The sequence below is a fragment of the Pundamilia nyererei genome, unplaced genomic scaffold (genome assembly GCF_000239375.1).
Source record: "Pundamilia nyererei isolate P.nyererei 1_Seehausen unplaced genomic scaffold, PunNye1.0 scaffold00038, whole genome shotgun sequence".
Taxonomy (NCBI): domain Eukaryota; kingdom Metazoa; phylum Chordata; class Actinopteri; order Cichliformes; family Cichlidae; genus Pundamilia; species Pundamilia nyererei.
The window spans coordinates 2,827,951-2,847,024 of record NW_005187439.1 but is presented as its reverse complement, the minus strand read 5'-3'; the positions used below and the strand labels follow the sequence as shown (position 1 = coordinate 2,847,024).

The window sequence follows — 19,074 nt, the reverse complement described above, 5'->3', positions numbered from 1 at the left end:
AGTTTTTTGGGTTCATTGAGAACATGGTTGTTGTTCAATAATAAAATTATTCCTCAAAAATACAACTTGCCTAATAATTCTGCACTCCCTGTAGATGTAGAAAAGCATGCTTGTGTGAATGGGTGTGAATGAGGAATGTTGTTTAAAGCACTTTAAATGCTCCAGTAGGGAAGAAAAGTCCAGTCCAAAAGAACCAGTCCAGTCCAAATCATATAAAAAGGCACCAACAACACAAAAATAGTCAAGTGTTCCATTTTTGTGACATGAATTTGCTTAGTGAAGCCCAGCAGACTGCCTATATGGGCGCACCTGTCAGTAAGCTTGATAAAAGTTAAACTGGTCAGTTATATAAAAATGTACCCTCTGTGCAGTAGACCGTTTCTTTACATGCAGAATGAAATCAGGAGTACAGAGTGAAATGGCAATACTGAAAAACATAAACCCCAATAACACGATGACTTTCCATTAACCCAAAAAACCAGCTGTTGTTTTTAGTCTCATCTGTGTACAAATGAAAATACACACTCAGGCTCCCCACCTTACTGCAGTTAGTGAACCTTAGCGGAGAAAGGAAAATATGCCAAATCTACTCAGGGCTGTTTCTCTCCCATCCTGGAACAAAACTCTCCATCTTTCCGTATAATTTGATGAATGTGAACACATTCCTGGCAGGAGAAAATCTTTGTCTGAGCCCGATTAGAGTTATTCCTGCCCTATAAAGGCAAAAAGCAGCATAAAGAGAGAGAATGTAAGAAAAATGGCAGCCAAGCAGCCAAACGACTTGACAGATTTGAGAAAATGCAGTAATTTATTGACTTAGTGAAGTTTTCCTTCACCGAACACAAGCTGACAAACTGATTAAGTTTCATTTTCCGGACAAATGAGTAAAGTTGTTGCATTTTTGTTTTGCTTTGTAAGGCAGACGGTACATGAACATTGTTAGTAGGTCAGTTAGTGAGGGCTTCCCTGCTCTGTAAATTGAAAACACTCCTTTCATAGTTCTCCGTTTTCACAGGCTTGCATGGAAGTCATCTTTACAGGTCTGAAACCACTGTACTGTCCATCTGGGCTCGGGTACTCCCTCCTGATTCTCCACACGCAGCAGCTAGGGATGGCAGGATGGGTGTCATTGGGTGGGACCCCAAACCGCCAGCTGATGTACTCTCTGTAGGCACAGTGACGCAGGGCGGCAGTCTGAAGCTTTTTCACTGAAGGAGACAGGGGATCCTGGTACAGGAGCACTGCTTCCAGCAGGGAGCGCCGCAGCACCAGCTGCCCAAACAGAGGAGACGAGGTGATGCAGGTGCCCTCGGTCCGCCTGCAGCACAACTCCTCCTCTGGGAGGGAGGAAGGAGCACAGGAGTCACACATACACCAGGCTGGACGATGGGGTTTGGCATTTGGATCGGTTTTCTTGCCAAGGGAAGGCTGAACATCATCATTGGTGTCATCACTTGGCTGTAGGAGGCAGAGAATGGCTCTCAAGTGTCCTGGATCCTCCTGCAGAGATGAGAGCATCATTTTAAAAATCTGTCTCTACAGCGAGAAATAATGTTGCATGACATCACACACACAAAAAACACACAATTAGGTTTTGCCATCATATGTTTGTTTTGTTTTTTAAAAATCGTGCTTATGGGATGCCCTCAGGCCTCTGGCCTCTGGGCCTGAAGCTCGGTCCTCTCTGGCACAGCTGGGTGCCGGCAGAGCCCGCGGGCACGCCACTGCAACCCCCTCTGGTCTCTGCTCCGTAGCTGCTGGGTGACCTCTTGTTTGGGGCTCTACTCAGCTCTTCCCAGGAGGGTGGCATGGCTCCCCCCATTTTGGTGGTCGTCCTCGGGTCCTCGTACTCTGGGGGCGCTGGATGTCTGGGGCCTGGATCTCCTCCATACCTGCTTCATACCCTGGGGGACGGGGCTATGGCTCCCCACACTCCCTAGCAGATCGTTACATGGAGAAACCTTTGGAATGCAAGCATGCTGATCCACACAGGTATGCACACAGGTGTACACACGGGTGTTCACAGACGCGGACTACAGCTTTCTTGGCTGCTGCCTCAAAGCACATTGTGCGCTGTCTATCTTGCGTGCTGCACAATATCGTTTAATATTTAGTATCTACTGTTATCTACCGCTAGCTAGTTTATTGTGATGGTGCTGTTTTTTATTATGTTGCTCCTTTTTGTTTGTTTTCTCTTCTGTTTTTTTTTTCTCCATACAGGTGACCCAGGTGTTTTGTTTGTTTTTCTTTCTTTCTTCCCCCCCTTCTCACCGTCTCTTCTCCCCTTTGGTTTTCTTTCTCTTCCTCTCTTTCTTTCATTCTTTCTCCCTGTCCTATCCCCCAGTCATGTCTGTCCCGTTTGTAGCAACCGAAAATAAAAAAAATACATAATTATAATAAAGGTCAATCAAATGGACCAATATGGCAAGGCCATGATGATCCACTTGGTAAAATAAATCCGCTTGGCATCTTTCTTGGCCTTAAGACAACAATTCTGATGGCTAAAGATCCAAACGGGACAAAAAAAATAAATAATAATAATAATCGTGCTTATTCTGGTCCCTCAAAAAGGACCGATTTGCCTTAGGAGATAGTACCAAGTTCCTGGGATCACTTGGATGCGTAAACCCCTAAAACACAATAAGGTAGCGATTCATGGAGAACTCTGGATGCCTCAAACAAGAGGAATTCTTGGAATGTCTAAGTGAGAGAACTCGAGGCCGACCCAGGACACGTGAGAGGGATTGTGTCTCTCAGCTGGCATGCAAACATGTCTCCCAACAGAAGGAGGAGGTCAGGGTATCTCTGCGGATGGATGGATGGAACTTCTTTTTGATGAAGATGCTCAAAACTTTCCTTATATTTACATCATGTGTCTATCAGATATAATTCAATTCACAATAGAATTTTCAGCGGTAGGGTATGAATTACGACCTCTTTGTGTTTTGGGAGTAGAAAAGACCTGCTGTGAGAGAAGAATGTGCTACAGGTGAGCACAAATATTATTCTCATCTCGCTGCCATTTATAATCTGGGTTTGCTCATATGGTGTATTTAAAAGCAGTTGAATTAGCCATTAGCATCTCCCGTTTCTTTCTGTAGGGTTGTTTGTGCAGGCTACTATCAAGCATCTTTTTTTGTACATTTTCCTCATTTACACTTTGATTTCTGCACTCTGTGCTCTGTAGGTTTACCTTACGTGGCTGAACAGACATCGGTTTGATGACCTGTAAACTTTTCTTTTGTGAGCGTTTTATCAGTCGAAGGTTGTTCTCATCAATGTAGGAAACACAAAGGATGCACTGCAACACACGGTCACATGAAATAACATTAATCTATTACATTCTTTGTCACTGGTTCAGAGCTGCAGTAAACACAAAATCAAATCAAAACACCTTCACTTGATCTTGGATTGATTCCACTTTCCTTTCAGAGTAGTTTTGACCGACCTCTGCAGAGTAACAGCTGGTTACAATCAACCAGTCGATCAGGATGGTTGTCTGGACGGAAAGACAGACTTTCACGTAAATAGAGATGAGGGACACTTTCCTTCAGTAAACGTGAACGTTACACTAAATACGATAAATTACATTAGACATGTACAAAATACAATCAAGTTGTTTAAATCAAAATTAAGTCAAAAAGTTACAATTTGGACATAAAACCCACATTTATGACCAAACTTTTCTTGCCAAATTAAAAGGTTCACTTGCCATATCTAAACAAAACTAAAATTACTTAATTTCTTTTTTCTTTTTTCTTTTTTTACTGTGGATATTTGAAAGGTAAGCTTTTAACTTTTTGAAAATTTTATAAAATTTGTAAAATTTTATTAAAAATCTGTCAAAAGACAATTTCAAAAGTTTTTAAATAAGTTCTTAAAATGTATTAAATAATAAGGTAACTATGACATTCAAAGGACAACATCATGTAAAAATGTTATAAAACTATAATTAAGGTAAAAGTATACATACAAAAATGTTTCTAATGTTAAGTCTTACGTTAAAAGACACTCTACACATGAAACTTATTTGGACTTTTTACTGTGAGCAATTAATACAATATAAGAAGATTAAAATCATGTAAATTTTATGAAATCATGGATAACTTCTCGATTTTTTAATGACATTAATAAGCTTGCTTTGATATTTATGGTTGCTCCCCTGCATCTGCAGAGGAGTTGAATATATTTTCCATGCGCTGCACTCCCACTCTGGACTTTAACACTGAGTCCCACTGTGCTCACTCCTGAAGGAGGATAAAAGCATGAATGGACATGTGTGTGGTCTCTCACCAGGGCATAGTAGGACAGCGTTGAGCCGATGTAGATGATGAGTTGAATGAAGCTAAACTTTCCCGCCTGAAAAACAAATCACATTTTCCCCTTTACATTCTCCTCTCGCCAAAAATTTGGATATACTGACGCCAGAAATTCCCCAAGAGCAAACAGGCAAGCACAAATTGAGTTACTGATAAAGTACATCTTGTATGACTTGTCAGTAATTTTATTTCACTAACAAGATACAAAACGTTTTCCCTTTCAACTGAAAAAAAAAAAATGCACATAGCCCGCTAAACATAAAAGCCAAAATTCACAGATACAGAGTCTAAAAATATTACCAATCATATAAATCTGATTTGTCTGATTTGATTACATTTTGATTCTCTGTCCAACATCAGTTTGAATTTTCCAGTGTTAAACTTAGATTATTTCCTACAGCATCACACAATCAGTCCAATTTTAAGCATTTTTTTAATTCAGATTCCAGCTGACTTGACATTTGCACAGTTTTAAATGGAGTCAAAGTTGCATAACAGGAGTAGGGAAGAAGTAAATACATAATTACATTTAAAAAAAAAGGGGGGGTGGTGGGATGGAAAAGAAAGTAAAAGAAAAAAAAGAGGTTATGAATGAGTTTTTCGAGAATAGTTTGAAAGAGTTTTTCAAAAAATAAGTCATGTTAAAAAACTGGAGGCTTATGCAACCGATTTCTTTGAATCCAAAAATTGTTTGACATGCAAGGTCAAATGACCCAACTGTAATACATTATACAGTGAACTAATGGTTTGCAGAAAATCTGATCTCCTGGAAGTACATCTAAAATGACCACAATTTCTTCACACAAGGCAACAAAATGACAGGAAGCAGGTTCTATTACAGCTGTGTGAAGTTCAGAATTCAGAACATATCAGAAATGACTGGTATGAAATAGAAAGGTTAACTATTAACATTTACATTTGTCAGTGATGTTGACTGTTTAACGGAGCACCTCATTGCTGTGCATTGCCGTTATCGCCTTCTAAGTGGATTCACTGCTAAAAGAGGAAGCACTGACCAACAATCAGCTCTCAGATACTTCAGGGTCACTCCACTCATTTCAGAGCCTTCCTGAGAAAAGTTCACTTTTCAGCCACAGTCCTGGAACTTTTGTCTTAATGAGGGCTTTTTGATAAATTATTAAATAGGAGGAAAATATACGGTGGCCCTGAGAGGCCAAACGGACTGCAACTTAAGAAACACCAGCAAAAAGAAAAACGCTGCAAAAGCACACAAAACACAACGGAAATAGGAAAAGGAAAAACAGATTTCCAAAAGCACAGGGGAAGTGATTCTGGGGAGACAATAACCCGACGGACCAGTTGCAGGAACCAAAATATGCTAAGAATTGCGCTGGGAGACACTTAAAAGAAGTGGAGGATCTATCGGTTTTGTGAGGAAAGAAAAGATCAGAGGTAAGTGTGTTAGCCTAACTATTAGCCTAAAAATCCGTCATCAGTATTATATGAATCATGATAAAATACATCTACCATGTTTTGGGTTCCTGCAACTGGTCCGTCGGGTAATAGTCTCCCCAGAAACACTTCCGTTGTGTTTTTTCCTATTTCTGTTTTCTTTTTTTGTATATCCATTGTCGTTTTTCCTTTTTCCCCCCCTATGTCCATTGTGTTTTGTGTACTTTTACAGCGTTTTTCTTTTTGCTGGTGTTTTGTTAAGTTGCAGTCCGTTTGGCCTCTCAGGGCCACTGAAAATATATCATAAACTCACATTTTTCCCCACTGGGAACCCATCAGCTGATCTAAACCAAACATTTCCCAAATTAGCATGCCAGTGTGGCTACAGTATGCAAGGACTATAGCAGTGCAGTGGTTAAAACCGCTGCCTTGCAGGAAGCAGGTTGCTGGTTCAAATATCCTGGTTGGCTTGGGCCTTTCTGTGTGGAGGTGTGTACAGTGTGCTCCCTGTGCCTGCGTGGGTTTCCTCCCACAGTCCACAGGCATGCATGCTTGATTAACTGGTGGTGCTAAATTGGCTGTAGGTGTCAGGTAGTAGTGTTTTAGGTGAATACTGTGAGTGTTTTGTTCTAATATGATTTGTAATCTGAAGTTCTTTGACATTACCATGATCGATATCATGGTTTGGGGGTTTTTTTTTATGGTTTCTTGCTCATTTAATGAGAGTCATGCTAATATGCAGTAAAAAAAACAACAACAAAAAAACAAAACAAAACAAAAAAACAACAGCAGCAGGAGCAGATTGATTTCTCCCAAAACAATCATCTCAAGGGGGGAATAATTAAGCTATTCTGAAAACATGACAACAAAAGAGAAATTTTCAGTTTTGTTGTGGTGTCTTATATTAATATTGTATTTTTTTTACTCCTCTGGGCCACAGTAGTACATTGTTAGATCGATTCAATGGCTCAATACTGTGATTTTCTAACGAACAGCAGTCTTACTCATTGATGAATTAATTGTTCTGCATTAGCAGTCAGCTTTACTTTAACCCTTTAACAGAGGGACGAAACAATAAGGAAATAAAAACCTCACCTGTCCGAATACCATGACATCAAATCTGATCCCAAATGCTTTGTAGAGTGTTCGCTCCTCCACTCCATTCACAGTGTTGTACTTTGCAAACCTGGTGAAAAAACACAGGATGTGACAGATGCAATAACTTTGAAGGGCTGACGTAAATATTAAAGCAAGAGAAGGTTTGTCACCGCTTGTGTATAGCTTTAATTGTTTTCATTGTTCCTTTAGTGACTCTTGACTGTCCACTGCACACAGAGCACGATGGAGGTGACCTTTGACCTGCGCTCACCTGAAGTTGAGGCCTGGATAGAGCGTCTTGTTGCTCTCTTTTTCATCTAGTCGCTTGAAAGAGTATCTGGGAAGGCAGCGCTGCATGAGCCTGTCGAGGTTGCAGTCCCATTTGATCAGGATGCCGATGACGCCTCCCTGTGGTCAAAAGCGGGACTACAAAAGCTCAACATTTACAGAGGAAAACCCAGAACTGATTTTTTACATCAGAACTGATTTTTTACATCAGTTCATGTTTCAGAATTTAGAGTTTTTATTGATTACTGTGCTTGTGTAATAAGGTATATTTTTCCCAACATATTAAACTTCAAACCTTCAAATAAGAATATTTCTACTTATGTCTGAGAAAGAAAGAAAAAAAAAGCAGGACAATAGCAGCAATTAAAACAAAGTGCACCCTGAAAACAGAACATAAAACAAAATTAAACTATTTCTTTATTTTTATGTCCACACACAGTTTGTTGTGGCAACGCTTCCTTTTCTTTCTTTCTTTTTCACCCATCAGCGGTTTTTCATTTCTATTTGATGACAGAAATGGCTCACAAAGAGGAAGGATGTCCATTTTACTGACTTTAAAGTTAAAATCTCAGGATGGAGAAATATTGTGGTACCAAACCACTTGGGGATGAATTCTGCTTTCACCTGAGAGACCCGTGAACACATTAACTCACCTCCACTGACATCTCAGAGAACCTTTCCCCAGCCTCTCGGACGATGTCTCCCAGTCTGAAGATGGGGCACAGGGAGTCGTTTCCTCGGTGGCAGTTCCTCAGGTAGGCGTCGTTCATCTCTGGGAGGATGTTCCTTCTGTAAAAGAAAGCGGACTTCAATATTTAATTTAAAAATCTGAAGTTTCAGTTCCCTGGTAATGAAGAGGGTCTTTCTGAATGTTTTTTTTATGCCAAATGCAAAATATTAGCATCATTAAACACAATGTGCAGTTGCAGCAACCCAGCAACAAGGAGCAAAGGTAACACAGCAGCATAGGGGTTTCTGTATGTATTTGTGCAAACAGATTTGGAAATGCATGGACTGCTGAACAGTTTTGCTCCTGCACAACAGCACAGTAAACCTGAAGTGAAACAACTGTGATCCAGTTTAAGTGATATAACATCATTGTTTTCATTGAAGATAAAGATCTGCAAGATGAACTGTAAAACAAAAATCTCCTTAGCATTAAAAAGAAACTGTCACAATGATCAAGTTCCAAGAATTAAAAACTAACTCCAAAACTGCTGATGCAAAAAAAACAAAAAAAAAAAACCCTGAAAGAAAAACAAACTCATTGAAAAAATACAAAATCTCTGCATTTCTTAACTGAAGCAGCTGAAGGGGAGAAACTGAATCTGCTGTATCCGCAGGCACAGAGCAGTCTCACCTGATGTAGTTGAAAGCTGGGAATCGGATGTTGTTTTTGATGAGGACAGTGAAGTTCTCAGCTGCTGCCAGCAGAGCAGGTCTGCGTCACATGAAGCGATGATTATTAGCCAAAATGCTTTTGAGAGCAAACTAGGCCAATTAAAAACTGCTGGGAAGTCCTGTCAGCTTCTCAAAATGCTTCTTGCTCTGTATAATCCATAGATGTTAATATTTATATGAGTGGTAAATGTATGACTCTAGTATTCGAAGATTGTGTGGTGGTTTAAACTTGGTTTCTACTTATTGGAGGGGGTGTGATGGCATGTATTAGTATGTTTTTCTCCTGCTTTACAGTCCAAGCTTTTGCAGAGGACTACTTGTATGATGTGTCTTCCAGCTGTTATCATAACAGAGCCAAAGAGGGCGTGGAAAGAAGGGAACAAATCATGGAAGAATAACAGCTGTGTCTCTTGCTCCCGATTGAGTTGGTATAACCACTGCACAGTCTACAAGCATCTAACTAGATGTTGTACCCATGTTTTTTAGATCGAGCTCACATGATGTGGCTGTCAGTGAACTTCAAAGACTTCTGAAATGTCACATTGTGTAGAAAAAAACCATTTCTCTTACCTTGGAGGAGTCGATCTGGTTTCGATCGGACACCACGCAGAAACTTCACAGGTTTTCTTCGATAAATCAAACTTCACACACGATCCCGTTTGAATCCCTGCAAAAGGGAAGCAGTCGTATAAACCCTAAAGGATGTTTGATTCCTGCAGCAGACTCAGAGCTGCACAGAACTACAACCATCTCAGCTGCAAACCAGAAATTATTAATTCCTCTGATTTCTGCGGACACAGGACGTCACTCTCATTTTGGGAACAGCACAGGGATCCAGTGGTTAGCAGAGTCACGTCACAGTGGGGCCTTTCTGTGTGGAGTTCTCCCTTCACATTGGGCCTGTGTGGGTTTCTCCCAGCTTCCTCCCACACAAAGATATGCATGTTAGATTAACCGGTGATTGTAAATTGGCCGTGGATGTGAGTGGTAATGTGGGAAGTAACCATTATATAATATAAACACATGGTTAAAGGTGCTTTGTAGTCTAAAGCACTTTGAGTGGTCAGTATAAAATGAAACATACAATATTTTTAATGCTGTGTTTTTATGTTTTGTTATTCTCGATTGTCTCACAGTTTCAGTAAAATGGTTTAGCTGCTCTACTGTTGTGTATGAACCACCTGAAGTTAGTTTTACATTTCTAATCTTTACAGAAAATCTATTTAAACTGACAAAAGCGGGATAAACTGACACCAACAACGTGTCAGTTTATCTTTTAATACTTAACGATGTCTTTATTCTTAGCTTGAAGCTTATTTATTGCTACTGAATTTCTAATTAAATACTAATTAAAAACTAAAGTTGGATCAAAAACTGCAGTTCCCATATCACTGGTGGAGGCTGACTCCAAGAGTGAGTGAATCTCCATAGACTCTCATGTTAAAATGCCCAATTTCAAAGTAGAAACAAACATGTTTAAGGTGAACTGGACCCCTTCTTGTTTGCTGCCCTTCTAGCAGCTAAAAATCCTGCAGTCTGTTGGCCCTGGACATGAAACAAGGTGTATTGAAAGAAGTCACTGTACCGTGTTTCTGCTGGTCCCAGGCTCCTTTCTCACAGTCCTTATCAGTGTGACAGAATCTGCCTTTGAGAGGAACCTGAGAAATAGACAGTGCAGAAAATTGGAGTTACTCTTATTAACAACATCTTCTATTTACTGTAGTCTTTGTTAGCAATACAATATTTGATGTCATTAAAACAAGATGAACACAGATAATAATAAAAAAATATAAATGATGAAAAAGCACCTGCGCACATTTCCCCTGCTTCTGATTCTGTGTCACAATGGCGTTGGTCACCACAAAGAATGTGTTCTTCCCCTACAAAGATTTTAAAATAAATAAATAAATAAATAAATAAAGGAATTTTTATTTTTAACAACCACAAAAAAACCCTTCACAGCTCAGCACCCAGAGGATCAAGTTCCCACCTTCCAAGGCCCGCTGTAGTCCACCTCATCCCAGACCATGTTCCCGACCTCGTGCAGGGGCGCCTGAGCCACACCCTTTACCTTTGTGGTAACCGAGCTGACCACCAGGTCAAACTCCTGGTACTTCCTGTTCCATAACATCATGATACTGCAAGATAGGAAATAAATGAAATTTTTAAATGATTAGAGCTTGGGGATTATGAGTCACATTGTCTGGTTTAGAGGATAAAGACTCAAAACTGAAGGAATACGTTCAAGTTGTAGATATTTACCGGACACTGATGGTCAGCTTTTTGTAGCTTAACCAGTTTTAGACACACAAAAAAGGTGGAATTAGCTTTTATGGTGATTAATCAAAGGCCATTTTGATATCTTCTTGTCTAATAACAGAAAGGTCATGTATTCCTGCAGCTGTCTCTGCTACTAGCTATGCTACTAGGATGTTTGGTGGGAAGCAACAGAAATGCTCCTTTTCCAAATGGAAATCAACCAAAATGAGTTAAAAACTTGCTGGATATGAAATTTGTTCCTCCACAAATTGAAGATAATTTTAAGGATCTCACACTCAAACTGGAGTTCAGACTCAGTCACACATTCATAAACGATCACTCGTGTCTGTTTCTCCCTGCAGACGCTTTGAGCTTTAACGGGACTTGTGAAAGTGCAGAAGTGAGAAGTGTCAGCTGAGCCGCACTGTGCGTGGGCTCAGATATTTCACATCCACTCACCAGATGAAGAGCAGAATGGCTCCGTTCAGACTCCACTTGAGTGAGCCGAGCCGGACGCTCTGGATCCGGACCAGCTTGTTGGTTTCATACTGACACAGAGCGCGCAGCCTGCAGCACGGCATGGTGATGATGGAAAGGCGCTCCGGGCTGGATTTTTAGGACTTTTTGTCTGATTTCTGTGCGGAGGAGGAATCTCTGACTCATTTCTCAACTCCTCTTCCTGTGTGGATGGTCACATGGCCACACTTCTGCAGATGCACCATGCGCTCTCACGGAGGGAATTAAACTGCAGCGCATGTCACGATATCAGGATTTGTATGTCTAACAAATGTAAAAGGTAACCTAGACATCCGAATTAGTTTTCTCTGTCGTTATTTAGTGTTCCAATATTAATGATAGCCCTTAATTTCATTTACTGGGAAAAGCTTCCTACGGTTCCCAGTCTCATTCCCCTCCTAGACAATTTGTTTAATCTGTTCTGCTGATTTTATTTGTGATGTTTAGTTGAAATGTTTCCTGTAATGAGGGATCATTAAGTCTGATATCAGGCTGCTTTTGACTCTTTTTAGCGCGAATTTATGAGCTCAGGTGTGTTTATTCTATAAAATGTTTGCATGTTCATACATATTTATGCTTTTTGTTTATTTATTTTTGATTCATCTTACTGAAACTGCTGTTTTGGTTTTTGTTTTGTACATGATAAAGGTCGGTTGGACCGGAACGCTGATTTAATAAAATAATAATAAGCGAGAGTGTGTGGAGGTTAGAATTTATCATTTATCCTTTTACTAAGACTGCAACGCACTTATTAACTCACAACCGTCACCGAGCAGCTTAGAGATCAATGTGCACAGATGGTTGAGTCTGAGCCGTTTTCAATAACTGGAAGTAGCATACAGGACATATACAGGATGTTTTTAAAATATGGAAAATGAAAAGTGACACAAGAATAAAAAATCATTAAAAAGTATTTTAGCTTTTCCATGTTTGTTATTCCACTGCAGTTGTGAATTGCTGCTGCACCGCGCAGCTCATGTTGTTGAATATTTTCTCAACAGTTTTGGAAAATATACGTTCATATTTTTAGTAATATATAATTTCAAAACACAAAATTAACCAGGTCTTTGTGTGTGTGTGTGTGTGTGTGTGTGTGTGTGTGTGTGTGTGTGTGTGTGTGTGTGTGTGTGTTTATTTCTCGTCTCTCTTGTGAACAAACTTACTTGATTTTTAGAAGAAGAAAAAAAATCGAATTTTTCCTTCTGGCGTCTTGCCTTTGTCCACCTGCCTGTGTACACAGAGCCAGAGGAGAGGAAATGCTGTGCCACTGCTGACACTGTGTTTGTGTTGTTGTAGAGGAAAATACATTTACCTCTAGACTCATTCGATTGTTCTGTGAACTCATAGTTCAAAATCATGAAAGGAGGTTCAGGATGCGGAGGGGAGAAACCACTTTAGGACTGTCAGAAAAGTTCCAGATGAGGACATCAAAATGATTTTTGAGAGGACGAAGAATAAAGAAGAAGGTGTGAAGCTCTTATGTTCAATGTGTAACACAAACATGAAAAATAAAGGTACCAAGACTTGAATCTTTCTTCTGTTTTTTTTCTTCTTCTTTTAAATAAACGCCTTCCTGTACTCTAGATGGCAGTGTTGTCTCGAATGAGTTTAGGGGACTCTAATCAGATCACTGTGGAAGGATTACACCTCTCTGTCTCCATGCAGGCTTATTAAAATTATTTTTAAAAATGTATTAAATTAAAAAATACCAAACTGAAACTTCTTTCCATGCAGCAAAGAGAGAAAACTAAACAGCAACAAAATGAAGAATTTGGTTGTTCCATGTTTGCTTATCTTCCAGATAAAGAGCTTCTTGTCCCCAGCAGGACAAATGGATTGTTGTGAACGGGACAGACTTTCCCATGAGGAAACAATGAAACAGTCATGTGTGCAGAGCTGGAATGTCAGTGAGAACATTTCACTCAGGTCAGGGTTTCTATCAGTGCATTAAATGTCAGACCTTTTCCTTTCCATGCAGTAGTTTAAAGCAGGAACTGTAGAGCCAGTATCATATTTATTAAACGTGCCTTTAGCATAAATAAGATCAAGGTGGCATCCAGAATTGAACCAAAAACCTCTTGATTTGCAGTCAAATTCTCTACATCTGAGCTCTACCCTACATGTCCCCAGCCCTGTGCAAGCCCATCATACAGTGTGGGTTACAGCGAGCCTGAAGGCAGCACTTTCGTAATCATACAGAGAAGAGGACACACAAAGAGCTCCAATCCTGACATCTCTTCTCTTAGTGGTATTAAAAGTATCACAGAACCATAGCATCCCCTCACTGCAGGATTCAATAATTCATTTTTTGTCCATTTTGCCCAAAGTTCCTACATCTAATTTTCCAAAAAAGAAAAAAAAAACCCTGTTGCCCCCTCTCATATCAGAATTACAGCTCAAATCCTGTTTTCCCTCAATTTGAGATTTTTTTAGAATCTACACATCTTACACAATATTTTTTCATCCTTTTAAAATTAGATCTAACCTTTTTGCTTTAGACGTCCCAAACAGAGTTCCATCAAGACCCTCGGTGCATGAACGGAGAGGGAGACTCAGCTTTCACCCTCTCTAATCATGCTATAAGGGACTCTTATTTTAAATCCAGGGGCAACGTTTGAGTTTGTTGAGAAATTTTTATAATTTGGCTTTTTCTTGGTCATTCATCTTGTTTGAAAGTGCACGTGCGTGGTGTACAAACATATGCAAGAACCTAAGCTCGTGTCAGTGTATTTAGTTTGGGATATTTTTATTACTGTGTAGAATTTATCTAAATTGTGAAGCATTTTTTAACTGTAAGTTAAAAAAAAAAGTGATACTGAAATTAGGTTATTATTGTATTTTTTAAAAGGCTGCGGATCTCCTATGGTGAGCATCAGTTTTCTTAAAAACTCACTACAAATGTTTGATTTCAGACGTTCACTGCTGGAGGATGGTGTCTGTCAGTATCACAGATCTGTGGGGGAAAAGCTGAAGATCAGGTTTTAAAATATTTTCTGGGGAGGATAGCCTTCTTGTGACCTTATCTTGACTTTGTGATAGCCACAGGCTTTGTTATTCAAAGTATTTCACCCGTTACATTTGTCTAAACGGAAAAATGTCTAAATCTGTTCTTACATAAGAAGTGATTTCCAGAAATTCTGTGACTGGCTGACAACTTAGTTTTAATCATATGTAAATTTATTTATTTTTTCTTTGTACAAAGTGCAGATGGTTAAATGCTCATGATTTCTTTAAGTATGAAAACATCCCAATAAAAACAAACTGGACTGATCAGTCCGACCAATAAAGTTTGATTTTGTCGGTTTGCATACAGAAACCTCCTCAGCGGAAAAGCTTCTGCAGTATAGGTTTAAGCTGGGCAAAATTGCCGCTGTTCTTCAGCTTCTGTGGCATGTTGCTGGACTTCATGAGCGCCTCGTGAGCTTCTTCAAATAACTTCTCACCGAGCTCTTTCTTCACTCTGTCCCTCCAGGCGATCAGCTTCGGGCGACCTTCAAACCCATCAAAACCAGTTCCAAAAGGCTGCAAAACAGACAATAGTGCAGTTATATTTGTGGAAATCAGCTGGCAATTGTTAGAATTTAACAACAAATAAAAACTCAGAAGACAAAATAAAGTTAGAACAATCTGAGCATATCATTTTCATTCAGACAATTCACCTGATGGACTATCCTGCAGTTATGACTGTCTGCCAGCTACACGCTTATCATCTGGCCCTAATGTGCTCCATGTGAAGCAGGCTTAATGTAGAAGTGGCCCTAATTTAAATATATGGTAGACATGTAGATGAGTTGAGGTACCCAAACTCATCACAAGTCAATGCTGCCAGTCAAGGCCAAAGGTTATCCATGAAAACAGTTTGAAACGACTTTTGACCAAGTCCAAGGGATTTAGACCCGGAGTAAACTGCAGTTTAAGACAACTTAACTCGACCACAATGGACTGGTAACACAAACCAACTGAGCACAGTACCATGGATATGACTAAACTAAAGACTAAAGATTAAAACCTGTACACACGAATGATTTCAATTGGCTTAAATGTGACAAGACTCTTGGAGAAGAGATTTAAAGCTCCCTCTTCACACATGCTGTGGGAGTTTTAATGTATACGCAGTATTTACTTATAATTTTAGTTTTAAAATTAGTTACGACAGGCAAAGTAGAAATCCTGCGACAGAAGCAGCAGTAGTGATGGAAATATTAGTACCTGCATGATCTCCACTATGGCCACCACATCAGCCACAGAGATTTTGTCCCCGAGGATGAACGGTTTACTCTGGAGGAATTTCTCCTCCAGCAAGTTGAGCGACTGCTTCACATTCTCAACAGCAAAGTCCATCGTCTCCTTCGGGATTTCAGAGTCCATGACAATCTGATACAGAGCCTGCCATCACAGACACACAGAGATTAACTGTTGGCACCGGCAATGCAGTCAAGAGCCTAAGAGAGGTAGTTATTGCTGATCCAAAGAAAGAGCTTCAAACTTTTCTGTTTAGTTTCGTTTCTGTTTTTCTTAGTTGACTCTTTTAAATGTTTTTCCGTGTGGAATGTGCATAGATTTCCAAATGTTCTTTTGGATATCGTTATGCTTAAAATCTTTAATTGTTAGTGTCTGACTGCCAGGTGGTCATAAACTCAACATTTACTGGATGGACATTCATAGCACGCAGAGGATACACTTTTTATCTACTGTTCTGATTTGATCTGTTTTGATTTTATATACTGTTGTTTGTTTGTTTGTTTGTTTGTTTGTTTGTTTGTTTGTTTGTTTGTTAATTAGTTAGTTAGTTTATTTGCTTGTTTTAATCAATTTTAAATCATGCTTTTTATTTGTTCTTGTTTCTAATGTCTCTGTAAAGCACTTTGAATCACCTTGTTGTTGAATTGTGCTATACAAATAAACTTGCCTTGCCTTTTGACTTTTCCTTTTGTGGCACCAGCAGGTGATCCTGTGAAGTATCTCAATATCCTGGCACACTGTTTACTGGAAAGTATTACTGTAAATATTACAAACAAAACATTGTACTAATGGTGCTTATTCTGTGGTTTTTTTAGAAGTGCCAGTTTTCAGCTCAGCCACCCTGTGTCATTTAAACTTCATGCAAAGCTGCTGACTTTGTGCCACATTGTGCCTTTCTCTGAAAGAAGAGTCAACTCTAAATTGGTGCAAAAGTCTAAATCCAAAGTGAAACTGGTCCACTGAAACGTCCAAACAGATGTGTCAGTGGGGACCGTAAATCATATCATATCTACAAAAGGAACCAATCAGACAAACGAGGCTGATGAAATGTGTGTGTTGAAAAGCGTCAGGTGAGGACAGTTGATTGAACTGGGACACGAACCCTGAGCAGGAAGACCTTTGAACAGTGAGCTCTGAGGTTCATGTGCTGCCAGGAGAAGTATTCGTTCACACGTGCTCGCTGCTGCAGATCAGCAGGAAACCAGTGATCTGCCACTGACCCCGAGTATTTCTGCATAAGGTACTCCAAGATCGCAGTACTGCAACACAAGAGAGAACAAAAACAAATGATGTTTTAACCCCTACTTGCTAAAGTGCTGAATTTAACGATTCTTAATTATCTTTTAGTTTGAGAAACTCTGTTTTGTAGGTTCAGTTTTAGCATTTAGGATGTCACAGTCCTGTTTTTTGAGCTGTAAATGACCATATTTAGATTACTCTCACAAATATCTGCCAATTACTGCCAAGTATCAAACAAGTGAAAAACTCAAAGCTCACTGAGCAACACTGAGGCATAGACTTCTTAGATGTACTCTTAGTACAATTACAGTAAATGCACAGGAAGCTGTTTAACGTGGCACAGAACTGCATGCACAATGGTCCAAAAGGCACAAATGTGGAACATGTGATATTAGCTATGCTGCAATCTAAGTAAAGTATGTCAGAGATACAGGACAAGTAAAGTATTTCAATTAAATTATGTATATAATTATATCATTTAAATAATGTGTAAAGAAGCCAGACCAAAACTCAGACGCCCGATGTACCTCTCAGTCAGAATGAAGCCTCCATCCTTCATGACAGGAACCTTTCTCACGATGCTGAGGTCCCCAAACTCCTTGCTGTACTGCTGCCCTGAGACAAACACAGAATCCATGCACACGTTACAACACGTTAAAAAACAGGTCTAGACTGCACAACTTCATAAATTGTTTCAGAATGTGGGAAAAGAGATCAAACAGACTAAACTGTCTGGAAGCAGAAAGCATTTTAATGTTTCTCTGTTCCTTTGTCTTGGGTTTTTCTCTCTCCCTGTTTTACTTGCTTGAAAAACGTCCCTGTCTTAAAGAGTCGGGTATCTCAGTGTTAACAAAACTCTTTCTGGGTGAAATGTGAAAAATGTAAACTGATATCCCAGAGGGAGATTTTGTGAATGTTAGCAATTACAGCACAAGTTAAAAGCCGCGGGGGCATTCATCTCCTCTGAACTCTTGCGAAATCCTTTTCCAGTCCAAATTATTCGCAGACAAAGAGAACAACTTGCTATGACTGCAGTCATGCGGACTTCTATGATAAGTTCAAAGTCTACAGATCATTTAGCTCTATATTTTTTTCCAAAATATACAAATGCTACTATTTTAGAATGTGAGCTGAAACTTTTACAAAAGCATGCATGAGTCAAATCTAAACTATCATCTCTGTCCCCAGCAAGATTACCTGTGGCAAGGTCGACAACCTTGAACTCAAAGGGAATCCTGAGCGCTCTGGCAAACAGAAAGACAGAGCGGCACGGTGGGGATATCAAATCGAGATAGAGCTCCATCATGTCGGAGTGTGACGGCTGCAGATGCTTCCCTCTGTGTTGTGGCTACTCTCCTGCCTAGCCTGATATAGTCTATCTGACCAGAACTCCGCCTCTACTTGCTACATGACCTACTAACGTTTAAGTGATAGTGATCGTTCAAAGTAAGCAATGGTTGAGCAATCTGAGCTTTGGTCTCAACTTAACCAAACATTTCATGAACTCTAGTCTACTTTATGGGTCTCTTAGCTCAGCGGTCCCCAACCTTTTTTGCGCCACGGACCGGTTTATGCCCGACAATATGTTCACGGACCGGTGTTGTGCCAAAAAGTGATTGTCTGCCAAAAACTGATTTCCAATGTTTCTGTGTATTTTTTATGTGTAATATCTTTACGTATGTTCGTAAATAGACTTCGGTGAACAGGGTTTACAAAAGAATTAAAACAATATCTGTTTTTCAAGTATCTTTACAACTCTCTGCTATTGTACTTACATTATAACCAATCCGGTCCTTTATCCCCACTTAAAATATTTTTACAGAAATATTGTAATATTTGCTGCCATGTCTGCTGTCCTCTTGGCCAACTTACTCTTACAAAAGACATTTTTAATGTTAATGAGATTTTTTTTAACTGCATAAATAAAGGTTATATAAAAGTCACTGCCAAAAACTGATTGCGGCTTCTACCTTGTTACACGAATGTTGTTTGTGGCTCAAGATGACTTTATGTCATCCATGAGGGATGCATTTGACATATGTTTCACATATTATAGCCCAACAAGTTACTTATAGCAGTTTAAATACGAGCAATCAGTTTTTGGCAAATACCGGAAATCAGTTTTTGGCAGACAATCACTTTTTGGCACAACACCCGGATTCCAGCCAGAGTGGATTCTGGAGTCTCCCACGCTCCTGTTAGTGATCCTCCATCTGGATGGATGAGAACAACCTTCTGAACAATCTAGCAGGAGATGGCCCATATCTATGGGACTGATTTGTGCTAATAACGCCCATTG

At 39.6% G+C, this 19,074-nt stretch overlaps 2 protein-coding genes across 3 annotated transcripts; both read right to left on the bottom strand.

Annotated features, from left to right (window-relative positions):
• Positions 1-789: 789 nt before the first annotated feature.
• On the bottom strand, positions 790-11,749 carry p2rx7 (purinergic receptor P2X, ligand-gated ion channel, 7). 2 transcript variants are annotated; one of them, XM_005730583.2, is made up of 13 exons: positions 11,238-11,747; positions 10,510-10,657; positions 10,328-10,399; positions 10,105-10,177; positions 9,090-9,186; positions 8,479-8,559; positions 7,772-7,907; positions 7,102-7,238; positions 6,828-6,918; positions 4,294-4,359; positions 3,395-3,499; positions 3,194-3,301; positions 790-1,500 (listed from the first exon to the last, which is right to left on the bottom strand). In XM_005730583.2, exons 1-13 carry the CDS (start codon positions 11,357-11,359, stop codon positions 994-996), a joined length of 1,743 nt encoding a protein of 580 aa, XP_005730640.1. In that variant the 5' UTR covers positions 11,360-11,747; the 3' UTR covers positions 790-993. The 2 variants fall into 2 exon arrangements, with proteins under 2 accessions (XP_005730640.1, XP_005730641.1); XM_005730584.2 differs by lacking the exon at positions 8,479-8,559 and having other exon boundaries at positions 11,238-11,749.
• A 2,700-nt stretch (positions 11,750-14,449) lies between these two features.
• LOC102194231 (glutathione S-transferase theta-1-like) lies at positions 14,450-18,141 on the bottom strand. Its single transcript, XM_005730581.1, has 5 exons — positions 17,973-18,141; positions 17,303-17,390; positions 16,639-16,795; positions 15,504-15,680; positions 14,450-14,816 (listed from the first exon to the last, which is right to left on the bottom strand). Exons 1-5 carry the CDS (start codon positions 18,079-18,081, stop codon positions 14,616-14,618), a joined length of 732 nt encoding a protein of 243 aa, XP_005730638.1. The 5' UTR covers positions 18,082-18,141; the 3' UTR covers positions 14,450-14,615.
• Between the last annotated feature and the right edge of the window lie 933 nt (positions 18,142-19,074).

Coding starts and splice junctions, on each gene's coding strand:
- p2rx7 (XM_005730583.2), bottom strand. CDS start 11,359: ATGCCGTGCTGCAGGCTGCGCGCTCTGTGTCAGTATGAAACCAACAAG. Junction 10,178..10,327: donor AGCAGGGGAAATGTGCGCAG/GTGCTTTTTCAT, acceptor TCTATTTCTCAG/GTTCCTCTCAAAGGCAGATT. Junction 4,360..6,827: donor ATGTCATGGTATTCGGACAG/GTGAGGTTTTTA, acceptor TTTGTTTTTCAG/GCGGGAAAGTTTAGCTTCAT.
- LOC102194231 (XM_005730581.1), bottom strand. CDS start 18,081: ATGATGGAGCTCTATCTCGATTTGATATCCCCACCGTGCCGCTCTGTC. Junction 17,391..17,972: donor GGTTGTCGACCTTGCCACAG/GTAATCTTGCTG, acceptor TGTTTGTCTCAG/GGCAGCAGTACAGCAAGGAG. Junction 14,817..15,503: donor CCATAGTGGAGATCATGCAG/GTACTAATATTT, acceptor TCTGTTTTGCAG/CCTTTTGGAACTGGTTTTGA.